Source organism: Neofelis nebulosa, chromosome 13 (assembly GCF_028018385.1).
Source record: "Neofelis nebulosa isolate mNeoNeb1 chromosome 13, mNeoNeb1.pri, whole genome shotgun sequence".
NCBI lineage: Eukaryota > Metazoa > Chordata > Mammalia > Carnivora > Felidae > Neofelis > Neofelis nebulosa.
This window is the reverse complement of record NC_080794.1, coordinates 74,258,097-74,273,412: the sequence shown is the minus strand read 5'-3', so window position 1 is coordinate 74,273,412 and position 15,316 is coordinate 74,258,097. Positions and strand designations below refer to the sequence as shown.

At 41.6% G+C, this 15,316-nt stretch overlaps 1 protein-coding gene across 7 annotated transcripts in view; it reads right to left on the bottom strand.

The window, feature by feature from the left end:
- The window catches only part of VTI1A (vesicle transport through interaction with t-SNAREs 1A), a 361,308-nt gene that overhangs the window by 338,947 nt on the left and 7,045 nt on the right, over positions 1 to 15,316 (bottom strand). For all 7 annotated transcript variants that reach the window (XM_058697777.1, XM_058697778.1, XM_058697781.1 and 4 more), the window contains exons 2-3: positions 11,585 to 11,643; positions 7,253 to 7,363 (exon numbers count right to left, since the gene is read on the bottom strand). In XM_058697777.1, coding sequence (XP_058553760.1) covers positions 7,253 to 7,363; positions 11,585 to 11,643 — 170 coding nt within the window. The remainder of the gene's footprint in view (positions 1 to 7,252; positions 7,364 to 11,584; positions 11,644 to 15,316) is intronic.

Genomic DNA, 15,316 nt, shown 5'->3' with positions numbered 1-15,316 from the left:
TTGTCCTCCTGTTAACTTTTGGAACCTTTTCCTGGTACATCGTGTATTTGCTCCTTCTTTTTCTACTTTCTGAGACTTAGTCAAACATTTTACACAATGTTAGGATTTTTTGTTTGTACACGTTTAGGCGGGTTTTGCTTGATTTTATTTTCTTAAGAAACAATAATCTTAAACTCAAAAAATCCTCAACTACATATTCCCCTCCTTTTGATTGGTTCGTGTTCCTGGAACAGCCTGACATGACACTTCTCTAGCGAACCTTACACCAATAGTGAATAAAGAAATTACAAGAACAATTTAAATATTTGAATTCTAATTAAAAAGATTGTTTTCAAATAAAGAGGATATTAAATCGATTTGAAATGAAATGTGAAGTTGGAGATGGGGGAAATGCAAGGCAACGTGGAGGAAACATGTGAAAGTGGGTTTCGCTTATTTGACTCGCTCTGGCTTTAATTTTTTTTTTTTTTTTTAATGTTTTATTTACTCTTGAGAGAGACAGACACAGAGCATGAGCGAGGGAGGGCAGAGAGAGGGAGACACAGAATCCGAAGCAGGCTCCGGGCTCTGAGCTGTCAGCACAGAGCCCGACACGGGGCTCCAACTCAGAAACTGCGAGATCGTGACCTGAGCCAAAGTCGGACGCTCAACCGACTGAGCCACCCAGGCGCCCCTGACTCTGGCTCTGGCTTTAAACCAGACATTAAGGCAAGTCATTTGGTCTTCCTGGTCCTCCATTTCTTCATCAAAAGATAAGATGACCTGATTTTTAACTCCTCTGGACCTAATATTCCTAACTTACACTGAAACTATGAGAAGCCAAAAGTGAACAAAGGAGGCTAGAAGAGGCCAAATGTCCAGGCTAACAGAGTCAGGCAAGTGAACGGAATCAGCAGGAATAGCAACAGCATAAAAGAGAACACAATGATAACTACTGCCTTCCTTTAACTGCCTACAATTATGCATACAGATTACAACAGGATTATTAAATCTTTTAAGTGGTTACTTATTCAGTTACAAATTAAAATCTATGACATGGGTCACTGTAAACAGCAGACTATTATTTTTATTTTTTATTCTCAGATGCACCTGGCTACCTGCTAGGGACTAATAAACATTAAAAGTACACTGAAGTTTTATGCCAGCTATGACAGAGCAATCAGTACAAGACTAATCCTCCCACTCTAAACAACTATAAAAATGGATGAAACATATGAAGCAACTGTTTTTAAAAACTGGACAACAGGCAGTGTAGAAACTGCCATCCTTTGGAGAAGAGAAACACTTGAAAAGAGTCCCACAGTTGCCATCACTCACAGCCTGCAGGTACTTTCCAGACTACAGCACGTGGGGGTGGAGCCAAAATGGAGCACAGCATGTCACTGAGCTTAAGAGGCAGACACTGGAGTTTGGGACTGAGATGGAGAGAATTTAGCAGGGTAACAGAGAGGAGGGAGCTACACAGAGAAGGGGCTCCAGAAATCTAAACAGGGGCCTCCTTCTGTCTGTGGCTGAAAATGAACTTGCACACACAGAGGACAAGATCCCACGAGGTCTTGCAGAGAACAGGTATTGGGGGGCTATGGGCGGAATTGAGAGTCTGGAGGTCACCCAAAGCAGGGAGACAGAATTCTGACCAAACATAAGGTAGAGCATTCACTGATGCTCCAGTCACTCAAGTGGAAGCCAAGAAAGGCCACACCTCAAAAGTAGTTCTACTCTAGACATGTCCTAAAAAACCTTAACAATAAGCCTTGAGAGGATCAATCTGACCTGTTAGTAAGTTACCTGCTTGCCCATATAAAGCTCATCATTCTCTGAGGGGTTCCTGGCTGGCATGAGACCACTGATCTTGGAGTTGTGAGTTCAAGTCCCATGCTGGGCACAGAGCTTACTCTAAATAAAAAGAAAAAAGAAAAGAAAAGAAGAACAGATGAATGAATGAAAGAGAGAGAGAGAAAGAAAGAAAGAAAGAAAGAAAGAAAGAAAGAAAGAAAGAAAGAAAGAAAGAAAGAAAGAAAGAAAAAGAGAGAGAGAGAAATCTCTAAAGCATGCATTGTCAGCAGAAGTTATATCATGCCCATGGAGGCAAAAATTAGTTCTTGGGAGGATGAACAATTTACTACATTACAAAGACATGGGCCCTTCAAAGGGCCATAGTACATGGACAAGTGTACAGATATACAGTATATCTGTAGTATCAAAATTTCATGGGGTAGGAGGAGGAAGGGACAATTAGGAAAAAAAGTCTAAAAAGATTCCTTAGGGGGGGCAATAATGAAAAAAAGGTTGAGATGCACTGCTCTAAAGGAAACCAACAAAACCTAGGCTTTTAACAATGTATGATCCACAATACCAAGCATATGATAATACAATTCCTAGACGTGTGAAGAAGCAATGGAACAGAATAGAAAGCCTATAAGCCGACCTGGATTTTATTCATCAGGCAACGAGCACTCCATGGGATTCTGTGGAACAATATGACATATTCAGATCAGTGTGTTGGAAACATCATTCCAGACTGGTGCAGAGGGTGGTGTAGAGCTAGACAAGAACAGAAGGAGGAGAGGCTACTACAAACATCAAGATGGAGAAACATGAAAGCTTCCAGCAGTGGAGATGAGAGTAGGAGATATTTAAGTGGCAGGATTGCTAGTTCTCAGTGATCAACTGGAAGCACAAAGTGCTTGGAGAGGAAGAAATTAACGATAACTCTGAAGTGACTAGTGCTTGTCAAGTTTAAGTGTTTGTGTTTAAGGAACGCTGGGGTAAAGTAAGTAGTGAGAACTATGAATCTCGGGGAGCCTGAGTGGCTCAGGCAGTTAAGCATCCAACTTTGGCTCGGGTCATGATCTCATGGTCTGTGAGTTTGAGCCCCGTGTTGGGCTCTGTGCTGACAGCCCAGACCCCAAAGCCTGCTTTGGATTCTGTGTCTCCCTCTCTTTCCGTCCACCCCTGCTCGTGCTTTGTCTCTGTCTCTCTCAAATATAAATAAACATTAAAAAAATTAAAAGAAAAAAAAGAACCATGAATCTAGAGCTATAGAGATCTGGTTAGAAATGCAGGTGGGTAGAGATGCCATCGTGGAAGCCACGGGAGTGGATGATGCTACACAGAGATAGACAATGCAGTAAGTGGAGAAGAAGCCCGAAGGACCCAGTGTCTAAGGAACAGGCACAGGAAGAAGAGGAGGGGCCAAGGAAAGATAACAAGTAGATAATGAGGGTCAAAAAAAGTATCGGGCTGTCCTCTGCCCTTCCTCATTGGTACAAATGACCCCCCAAAGTCTCAATATTACAAGGGGAAGAACAGATCTGATTCATTTGCAGTTAAGAGCAGCTGTGCTCTTTTTTCTTGGGGTTCAATGGTTCTAGGTACATCACCATGAGAAGGTTGTCAAATACCTTTAAGAAGATACTCTTTGTTCCTTTATTTTTTTTTTTTTAATTTTTTTTTTTAATTTTTTTTTTCAACGTTTTTTTTTTTTTTTTTTTTTTTTTTTATTTTTGGGACAGAGAGAGACAGAGCATGAACGGGGGAGGGGCAGAGAGAGAGGGAGGCACAGAAGCGGAAACAGGCTCCAGGCTCTGAGCCATCAGCCCAGAGCCTGACGCGGGGCTCGAACTCACGGACCGCGAGATCGTGACCTGGCTGAAGTCGGACGCTTAACCGACTGCGCCACCCAGGCGCCCCCTCTTTGTTCCTTTAAAAATAAAAAGCATTAAATATACAAAGAAAGTAAGAATCAAAAGGGAATTACATAAATATCTTCCACACTCATTCAAATCCCTCCTGAGACGTGTGGGGAGGGCAAGTGAGAGAGCTGTAAAGCAGGAGTCAAAGGACCACTCACTTCTCAACGGCCCCCAAGGGTTTCTCTTCAACCCAGAGTAAACGCCAAGGTCTTTACCAAGCCTACAGTGCCCTTGTAGGTCTTTCTTCTGCCTCTCTCTGTAAACAAACGTGCCTCTTCCTCTTTCAGTCAAGAGGCTGTCGTTGACAGCTACGACCACTTTGCTAGCCACTTTCACCCCTTTACTCACTTGATTGTCATGGACAGTATGTATCACTACCTGGAATTGTGATATCTGCATATTTGTCTATTTGCTTCTTGTCTTTCCCACTAGTACTTACATCCCATGAGAGCAGAAACTTGATCTTACTCACAGCTTTTTCCAAGTACCTAGGACAGTGTCTAGAGACAGCAGGGCTTGAGAAAGATGTGGTGAATGGAATCCAGAAACAATCTGAACCTCCTGGTTCTATCATGTGTAAATGGGGAGAGTCCTTCACATCTCCTCTCTCTACTCTTCATACAGTGAAATGTAGTACACATTAAGGCGCTTTATAAACCGTTAAGTCACTAAACTTAACGGGGGTGGAGGTAATGGTGAAGGATGCTCCCTAACACAGGAGAAGAAAGTTGTGTGAACTATTATACACATAAACACATGAATTTTTAACGATGGCCAGGAGAATAAATGTTTAGCTCATAGTTACTGGTTCTGTTTCACTTTATAATAGAAAATATGTCTGCAAAATACCTACCCAAGTATATAATATCCAAATACTTAAAGGACTCTACCCAGGATTATATTCTTCAAGAGACAAAAAAACACTGAAGATTGAACTGGCTGACTTACAAGCAATGAAAGCAACTTAATTTCTGAAGAAAATTTTAAGAAGGTAAGATTACGACTAAATTCAGTGTTATGGGTTGAGTTGTATCTACCTCCAGATGTTGAGGTCCTAATCCTCAGTACCTCAGAAAGTGACTGCATTTGGAGAAGAGCTAATTGAGTATAAATGGGATCATCAGGGTGGGCTCTAATCCAATGTGACTGGTTCCTTATAAGAAGAAATGAGAACACAGACACAAAGGGAAGACCGTGTGAAGACCCAGGGAGAAGACGGCTGTCTACGAGCCAAGGAGAGGGGCCTAGGGAGAAACCACACCTGCTGACACCTTGACCTTGGACTCTGAGCCTCCAGAACTGTGAGAAAGTACAGATATGTTGTTTAAACCATCCAGTCTGTGGCACTGCTTATGGTAGCCCTCACAAACTAATATAGTTCGTTACTTTAGAAACCAAGAGAGAAATCTTCGTAAAGGAGTTTCATAAAGATGAGGTTAGCAGACTAAAACAATCCTCATAAATGTTTTACTTTACATTCATCATTTATATTGAAACATTAACTTTAATTAGAGTTGTCTGAGTATAAATTAGAGTGGTCAAATTCTTAAATCAATTTAATTTTCTCACTATATCTCCTATTCTTGCTAAGATAGCCCACCTTTCCCGAAGCAGTCAGAGAAGGTTTTACCTAGCACAGAGCACGGGAGCTAGGCAGCCACATTTCTTTTCTCAGTTTAGGCCCATCATGGATTCTGATTTTTTTTTTTCTCTTTTTGTAATTAATAGAAACACAATTTAAAAGGCAGTTGCATCAGAGCCACTGACATAGCCTATCTCAACTCCTCAGGAAAATATCTACTAAAATATCAAATAAACATGCATAACTGTGAATCACCCAATCTCCAGATTCTAGGTGGAATTTCGACTAGGTTTGGTACCACTGCACTCTAGAAGGCACAGCCTTCATAAGTAAAACACCTAAGGCAGGAAAAGAGGTGGAAAGACCCTTATTAATTCTGGACTTTATGAATTTGAACCCCAGGGTCAGAAGTGAAGTTGATTCACCTGTCAAGACATGACTCCTCTGTCACTTTCAGGTGAAGCTCAGATCTTTCTTCATCTGTGTCTTTATTTTTTTTAAGCAGTAAACTACACATAAAATATGCCATCTTCATCATTTTTAGGTACCATTTAATAGTGTTAAATACATTCACATGTTGAGCAACCCATCTCTAGAACTTGTTATCTTGTAAAACTTACACTCTACATCCATTAAAAAACTGCCCATTTTCCCCACGCCCCCAGGTCCCAGAAACTGCCATTCTACTTTCTGTCTCTTAAATTTGAGTCCTCTAGATACCTCATATAAATGGAATCATATAGTATTTATCTTTTGTGCCTGGCTTGTTTCACTCAGCATAATGTCCTCAAGCATGTCATGTCATGTCATGTCATGTCATGTCATAGCATATGTCAGAACTTCCTCCATTTCTAAGGCTGAGTAATACCCCATTGTACACATGTACCATGTTTTGTTTATTCATTCACCTGTTGCTGGACACTGAGTTGCTTCCATCTTTTGGTGTTGCGAATAATGAGGCTAGAACGTGGATGTACAAATAGCTCTTTGAAACCCTGCTTTTAATTCCTTTGGATCGATGGCCAGAAGTGGAGTTGCTCAGCTGTATCTTTTTATTCACTCATGACTTTCTAATTACTAACAATTTCAACATTATACGTTTACATTTACATTCTTAAATTTGCTCTAAAGTGGGCAGAGTTGACAGTCGGATGTATAGGAAGAGAAAGCTAAATATTGTCATGGAGCAATTGGTGGAAAGGATCACTTGTACGAATTATCAGCTGAATTCCTTTTGTCCTTTTGATTGGAAAAGTGTAATGTATCCTTTTAAGACTCTAATAAAGTCTATGGTACCCATCCCAGGAAAAGAGTGCACAGCGAAATGGATATCCAAAAATACCTATATAATTTCAGGACATTCATGAGTCCCTGAAGTCCATCTGTGAACACGGCATCTTAAAGCCTGCAGACTATGAAAAGGCCCAAAATTCGGCTTAAAATTCTAACAAATGCCAAGTGGCAATAAATACTGTCTAAACTCAGAGGACCACAGGTTTTGGATCTACTTGTGAGTCGTGAATCCAGCATCCCTCATATTCCGTCATTAGCTAGCTCTTTAAGCATAAAAAAAATTTTTTTTTAATGTTTATTTATTTTTTTGAGAGAGAGAGAGACAGAGACAGAGACAGAGTGCAAGCAGGGGAGGGGCAGAGAGAGAGGGAGACACAGAATCCGAAGCAGGCTCCAGGCTCCGAGCTGTCAGCACAGAGCCCGACGCGGGGCTCGAATCCATGAACCGTGAGATCATGACCTGAGCCGAAGTCGGACGCTTAAGCGACTGAGCCACCCAGGCGCCCCAAGCATTTTTAGACCCCTAAGTTGTCAAGAGCGAAAGCTGTGCTTGTCTCTGGCACAAGCTCCTAGAGACGATGCGTGTCATGCTAACTGAGGTGTGTGGAGGAAACAATAAAAAACACAGGTGAAAATCCAGTGAAAGATTAGTAAATATGACAGAGGGTAGAATCTGACTCACAAAATCTGTTTCAAGTTTGCCCATTTCTTGCTTGTAGCTTCGCATCCGGTTGCTGTACATTCCTCGACTTTGGGGTGGGATCTCTCGGACTTCCAGATCCATCTGTTCGAGCTGGAAGGGTGAGAAGAACACATGACTTATACCATATGCTTGCACTTTATTTGGCCAGACATCTAGAGTTGAAATGATTTAGTCCCAGTTCCTCATTTTCCACTGGAGGAGCCGGGCTGAGGGAGCTAGCTGCCCATGATCAAGTGACAATGGGAATGCTTCTGTGCTTAACTTTTGCTTAGGTCAACAAATAGTTACTGAGTTAGTGACACACAGAGTGACAAAGCATTCACTTTGCCAAGAATGTTTTTTAGAACATATGCATTAATCCAAATATCCTCAATAATAACAATTTTAATACCTTCGGTGTGTCCTATCATTCAATCCAACCCAACCTGGTTGGTCTTTTGACCCCAAACTACCAGGACTATGGGAACCTAAAACAAACCATTATTTCTACCCTTTCTATAAAAGCCCAGCCCAGACTTAGTCATTTGGTGAAAATTCTTCTGGAAACTCTTTTCTGATTAGGGAAATCACATGCCAACCAATATGTGATCTCAGCCTCCAGCTGGACTCCTACTTTATAACCATGTTGATAATAGAGTTAAATGGATGCAGTAATATGCTAAATTACACAAAGCTCACTGAAATTACAGCAGCATACTTTTTAATAATCTGTCACTAATAACACTTTGGAAACAACACGTGAGCATGTAAAGAGAGGTGATACAGAAACAGGGTGATGATTAAGAACACAGGCTTTTGATTCAGATGCCGGTGTCCACATCATAGGCTCCACTATTTACTAGTCATGCACCTTTGGACCGGTTTGTTAAGTTATCTGGGCCTTACTTTCTCATTTCTATAAATAGTATGTCTTCTGTAGGACAGCCGTGAAGATTATAAGGCGTAATACTCATAATGTGCTTACAACAGTGCCTCTTGCTTGATAATCGCCAGATTAATGTGAAGAATCGTAGAGGTGATTACTGATGAAGAAGAAGAAATAGAGCAAGTACGACACAAGGTATCAGAGGTAGCTTCTTTATACTTGGCATTAAAAAACAAAAACCAACGACAGCAGCAAATTGGCTCCAGCCATGTCTAATAAACTCACATCCAAAAACGCTGCTATATATTTTACCTTTTCAAGTATTCTAGGGGCGCCTGGGTGGCTCAGTCGGTTAAGCGTCCGACTTCAGCTCAGGTCATGACCTCACGGTCCATGGGTTCGAGCCCCACATCGGGCTCTGTGCTGACAGCTCAGAGCCTGGAGCCTGCTTCGGATTCTGTGTCTCCCTCTCTCTCTCTGCCCCTCCCCTGCTTGCATTCTGTCTGTCTCTCTTTCAAAAATACATAAACATTTAAAAAATTTAAAAAAATAAAGTATTCTAATGAGTTATTTCCCGAACTACTATAAGCTTATCACTTATATACCCCTTACTCGTCCAGCATTAGGGACTGAATAATAGCAGCACTCAGATACCCAGAATACCATGTTTCAATTCACAGGCCTTAATTTTTATTAAAAAAAAAAAAAAAAGAAAGAAAGAAAGAAAGAAAGAGAGAGAGAGAGACATAGTTTTAATTAGGGTTGACTTAAGTGGTGACCACTTAAATTATTACCATATCTCTACGTAAATGTGAAGCACCAATAAATTAAATAGTTACTCAGCAAGGCAATTATTTCACTTCTCTGAAATCATTATTAAGTCCTTAGTGCTTACAGGGTGAGCAGAATCATCCAAGTAACTGCCAAAGTACATGTATGTGAAAATCCAAGAGTTGACTTCACTTTTGTTTAAGGCATTTTATAAAGACACTGGAAATGAAATTAAAAGGAGGCAAGAAAGAAAAAAAGGCAACACACAGCAAGCACTTCAAATGACACCAGCAATAAGGCTAACGTGAGCTTGGCTTCATGTTGTCACAACATTCACGTGGCCAACATAAAGCGGGAGACATGGTAAACCCAAGACTAGCCGTGTCCAAGAGATTAACACAGACCGATTGTTCAGCAGAAACACAAGTAATCCTGATAAGCAAAATCAAAAACAAGTGTTTCTGCCAGGGTCCTCATCCAAAGGAGAGAGTGTAATACGCTGAGAGTATCCTTAACAAGGTTGACATCAGAGTTAAGTAAATTCGCTGTCTGATCATTTTCAACAAACAGAAACACATATCTTAGACAGAATTCTTAATGTTAGTTATAAGCTCCATGAGGTATAACCCTGTTTTATACTTCTTGGTACAGTAAAATCTTGGCTCTTAGGAAACCAGCTTTCTAACATCATTAAGTAACTTGATGGCTCCAAAAGAAGGTCAACAAACCAAAACACAGTTTTTGATGCAAAAGAACGGCTCCTAAGAACTCAACACTAGAAGCCGTCAACTCAGGATCCAAACAACTGACTACTTGTATAGTTCCATTTAGAATGCGCTTGCCAGCTGGAAGGCAGGACAGTCCTGACTCGCAGCTACGCTGTGTAGGTCAGTCTTGTTACACGAAGGCCAGGAAGCATGAGAGAAAGAGTCGAATATAAAAAGAAAAGAAAGTACGGGGAGAAGCATTTGAGAAAAGGGGGCAACTTTCAAAACTGAGGCAGACATTCGAAGCTGGAGTTGGACGCAAAGCTGCCACTGTAGAGGCAGTGACAGCACAGCAGAGATGAGAAGTTGATCTTGCAGGGTCCGGAGAGCATCCGACACTCTGATGGCTAGAAAAGGGCCGGCGACAGAGAAGACAAAGTAGCGGCTGTGCAACTCGCTGCCTCCGCGCTCAAAGTCACGGAGCAAAGGTCTGCTGTGCAGTGGGGAATGACAGCCACCTATTTCTTCAGACCCTCTAAAACAGCAGCCCCTTGTGTATGACCCTGTCAAGAAAAGTAACTCAGTTGAATAAGTCTGGAAATGCTCCACGCTTTAGCTGGCCCCTATAGTCCCTTCTTAGAGATCCATAATGCCTCTTAGCCTACTTAAGGGTCCAAGAAGATTCTGCAGAAAAACAACAACCAAAAAAGATGCCACCCTCCAATTCTATTTAAGCCAGCTAGTTTCCCAAACTTATTTGAACTGGCAACAGCAGTCACCAGAATCACACTCGGGGAAACTGTTGTAAGGATATTAGCAAGCGGGTACCGAAGGAACACCAGGCAGTGCCCTTCAGTATGTAGGGAAGCAACACTCTCATTTAGGACCCCATTGTGGCCACAAGCAGAGTTGCACTTGTAAAGCTTGGCTTTAAAACCCCAAACTGGGAAACAACACCTTTTCAAACTTTTTGTTCCTTGATTTGCAAATATATTTATATCAAAAAGTAGAAGATAAGCCAGAGCTCTGGGTATAGCCTGTTTAAATACAAGCTCTTACCCCACCACTTGTGGCGTGGGACCTCAAAGTTACATAATCTTTCGGGGCCTCAGTTTCCCCACCTACAGAACGGGAGCAATAATGGCACTGAGAATCACTCCTCTGTGGGTCTCTCACATTCCCACGTGTCTTGCTGGGCACGTCAGGAGTACAAGGCCCTGACTGCTCCTTTCAAGCCATTTCTCAGGGTTGTATTTATAGGGAACAGCCCTGGGGGAGGAAATAATGGGCCCCTCCGGGACAAACAGCAGGCTTGCTCACAGGCTGCTACAAAGCAAGGCATTTCCCAGGCTCCAGGTTCCTTTCCCGGAAGGTATTCTGCTGTGGGCAGACGTTCTTCCAGGCAAACCCGCGTCACTCCTGTGGGAACTGGGGCTCAGGGAACCGAGGCAATTGTGCTGAGACTCGGGTGGCACCTTTTGCTGTAATAAAGTTCTTTTGCCTCTGACCGAGGAATCTCATGTCTTCCACCAGCATCCATGACACTATCGCAAACTTAGCTGTCACAAAGCAACAGGGGAACATCTCAGGTCCTTAACACTTTTTGACAGGCAGCCTTTGTCTCACAGCGCTTGTGTGAACATTAAATATGATAAAGCAAGTAATGTGTTTAACCCAGTGCCTGGTACTGAGTATGCCTTTAACAAGCATTAGCTATTTATACCTATTAGGAAACGTATTATGAAGGAAAATAAAGGGGAGTCACTTAATGCGTCACCTTCATTAAGAAGAATAAAATCCCAAGAGACTATTAAATTCTCTTCAATGTAAAAACTGATGACTTTGGAATTATAAACTGCTAATCGGAAATGTGTCACGTTTCTACAGTGTACAAAGCAGACTAGAGGAAGGCACCGGCATAAACGGCTCTGGGTTGATGTGAAAACATATCACTGAGTCTGCACATACCAATTCTTTCGCTTCTTCGAGCTGTTTCTCCACGTGGCCAACCATCTGCTTCTTCTCATCTGAAACAAACAAGAATACCAAGGAATTGCTAAGGATACACATCAACTTTAAATTGTATTAACCCATGAGTTACATGGGTGATGAGTTAAGGAGGGCACTTGTGGTGGTGAGCACTGGGTGCTGTATGTAAGTGATGAATCACGAAATTCTCTACATGAAACTAATATTACACTGTATGCTAATTAACTGGAATTTAAATAAAACTTGAAAAAAAGGTACATTAAAAAAAAATTCCTAAAACTGGGTGTGATCTTACAATCCTTTAAAAGATCATACTTGCAGGCAGCATGGGTGGTTCAGATGGTTAAGCGTCTGACTTCAGCTCAGGTCACAATCTCACGGTTTGTGAGTTTGAGCCCCGGGTCAGGCTCTGTGCTGACAGCTCGGAGCCTGGAGCCTGCTTTGGATTCTGCGTCTCCCTCCCTCTCTGCCCCTCCCCTGCTCGCACTCTGTGTTCTCTCAAAAATAAATACACATTAAAAAAAATTTAAAAGTTAGTACTTTCATTACATATTGACTGTAATGGAAGAAATATTTGAAGTCAGAACTATTGATTCTTTTATTTTTTTAAATTGTTTTTTAACATGTATTTCTTTTCAAGAGACAGAGTGCCAGTGGGGGAGGGGCAGAGAGAGAGGGAGACGCCAAATCTGAAGCAGGCTCCAGCCTCTGAGCTGTCAGCACAGAGCCCGACGTGGGGCTTGAACCCACCAACAGTGAGATCATGACCTGAAGTCGGACACTTAACCAACTGAGCCACCCAGGTGCCCCAAGAACTATTGATTCTAAACCCAAAGTCATTACTTACTTGCTGGTTGTGGGATCCTAGATAAGAAAGAGTTTTTTTTCTGAGACTCAGTTTGTACTGTCTAAAATGGAAATTTTAGGACTGGATTCTTTTTAGCTCACAAGGCTGATGCAAGTAAAATTACTTTTAAATTATGAAGTGCTAAGTCTCTGGATGTAGTTTATTCAAACTTCACCACCATCAAGTTATAATTCAACTATACTTCCCTTTTCTGAGAGACATGTCCTAGCAGATATTTTCAGAAAACTTCTCCCTGCCCCCATTCCAAAACAATCAGTCCATTTATTCAGAGACGGAACCTAAGTTTTCTGCTAAGCGAATTTACTGAACAATTTACAGTTTCGTGTCTAACACCCTTCTTTTCTCAGGCAGTAACCTCACTCTTTTGAGGCTTTCCTCTTCACCAAGCAGGTCAATGGGAGATTCTATCTCCTTCTATGATCCTGCCCCTTTGATCACAGTGACCTAGCAAAGGACGGGCTTCTCACCCTAGCTGGACCAATCCCAGTAGCTCAATCCCTCTTGCCACACTTTTCTGGGGGGTGGAAGTGGAGTAGGCATGTAACTCAAGCAGACCAATCAAAGTCCTACAGCAATAGCAAAATCTTTTCCTCTCTCTTGGTAGAGTTATGACAACATAACATAAGTCTAGAAGCTGTTGGCATCCATTGTTTGAGCTACAAGGAGCAAGTTACTTTGCAGTGGTTGAGAATGAAGTCTATATTTAGAAACAAAGCTGAGGGATAGGTAGTAGGTAGGTAGGGAGGTAGATTAGGTACGTAGATTTAGTTAATTAGTTTCTGGTTCCAGATAACTCTGACACAGGTTTTGCTTGACTTTATCATGATTTGTTTTCTTGAATTAACAGATTTCTTTTTTTGTTTTTAATGTTTAATCTTTGAGAGAGAGAGAAAGCACGCACATGCACATGAGTGGACAAGGGGGCAGAAGGGGGTGGGTGGTGGAGAGAGGATCTGAAGCAGGCTCTGGGCTGACAGCAGACAGCCCAGTGCAGGGCTTGAACCCATGATGACCGTGAGATCATGACCTGAGCCAAAACCAAGAGTCAGACGCTTAACTGATTGGGCCATCCAGCTGTCCCTTCTTTTTCTTTATTTAAAGTTAGGTTTTTGTGAACCTAATGACTACTGACTAATACAAGAAACTAGAGAAATCATGAAGCTTGAAATGGGTACATTTAGTGGCTGACTAGCCCTTCAGAAGGATCGTCAACACTAAGTGGGGAATGTTCAGTAGAAGTTATCATTTTACTAGAATAATGAGGTTCTGCTAATCCCAACCCCTTCCCTTTGATCCTCCTAAACTACGGGGCTAGCTATCACGTACGTTTTGTATACACTCCAAACATTTCACCCTAAGAAAAATGCACATTTGAAATTAAAATTTTGTTTGATTTTGCTTCTTTGAAAAAGTTAAGCCTACATATGGCCAGGTGAAAATTTTAGTACATGACCCCAAATCTATTTCCTTCTGGCACATATGAATCTGCCCAATATCTCCATAAATTATAATAGAACCACACTGTATTTTTGTGATAGAACAGAATATGAAATAAGACAAGCCCATCCTGGACCAAGAGTGAGATTATGAATTTACAGTTCAGAAGGAACATCTTGTTTTCTTTAAGGTGCTAAGTCCATGCATAAGTCCATGCTTATTAGTCCAGAACTAATAAGCAACAGTTTTTCTCACAAAACAAAAAAACAAAACCAGAAGCCTTCCTTGTCCTGTATTTCCCTTTGCTAATGTCTCTCTCTTATACCCACAGTCACAATTGGCCTTCCTCATCTCCCATTTCCTCCCTATAATCTTGCTCTCATCCCCCACCATTCTACTGAAGTGACTCTTAAGTCTGATGACCTTTCCTTTGCTCAAACAAATGGGACACTCTCTGGTCCTACGTTTCCTTAATCTTGTGGCATCAGACCTCCTGCTCCTCCCATCCTGTCACTTTTTCATCTCTTGGCTTTCACAACACTCTGATTCTGTGATCCTCCTACAGGCTCACTTCTGTCTCCATGTCCTCTGCCGGCATCCATTCCCTCCATTTATCCTTTAAGTGTTGGTGTTCCTTGGAGTTCAGTCTTTGCTTTTCTTCTCTTATGACTATTGCCTATGTCCCTGGACAATTTCATCCCACTACCATTTTTAAGCTGCCATATTACACATTCATGATCCCAAATCTTTATCTCTAATCCTGATATATTTCCAGGACCCAAGACCTTTAATCCCAATGGCTATGCCCACCTCCAACTGTGACTACCTGGCAAACTGCTATTCAAAACTCACTTCAGAAATCACCACCTCTTCAAAGCCTTTCCTAACCCAACAAAAAAGTTAGTCACTCTCCCTTACAGAAACACCTAGAACTCTTACCTGAGTCCAATAATTTATCTATCACACTTACCATCTCCTAGGTTGGGGGCTTTGGGAATACAGGATTCATGTCTTGATTATCTTTATAGTCCTAAAATCTAGCACTGAGCCTGTCATATGATCAGTTCTTGAAAAATGATGATGAATTGAATAAATAATGCAGGATGGTGTAAACATTGACAAAAGAAGCGAGGCTACCAACCACCCTGGTTTCCCTACCTTCATATTTGCTCCTCTCTACCATTTAATCTCCCCAAAACCTGGCTATGATTGCATCACTTGAGCCTAGCAGTCAAGGTGTTCCACATTCCAGATCCAAGCAACCTGTCCAACTTTATTTCCAACTACTAGCTCTCTAGTGTGTACTCTACATGCTAAGCAGACAATTGATTTTTACCCAAACACACCTCTCTCTTATTTTTGTTCCCCGCTCCAACCCTTTGTTTAAGCTACCATTTAGGACTCTG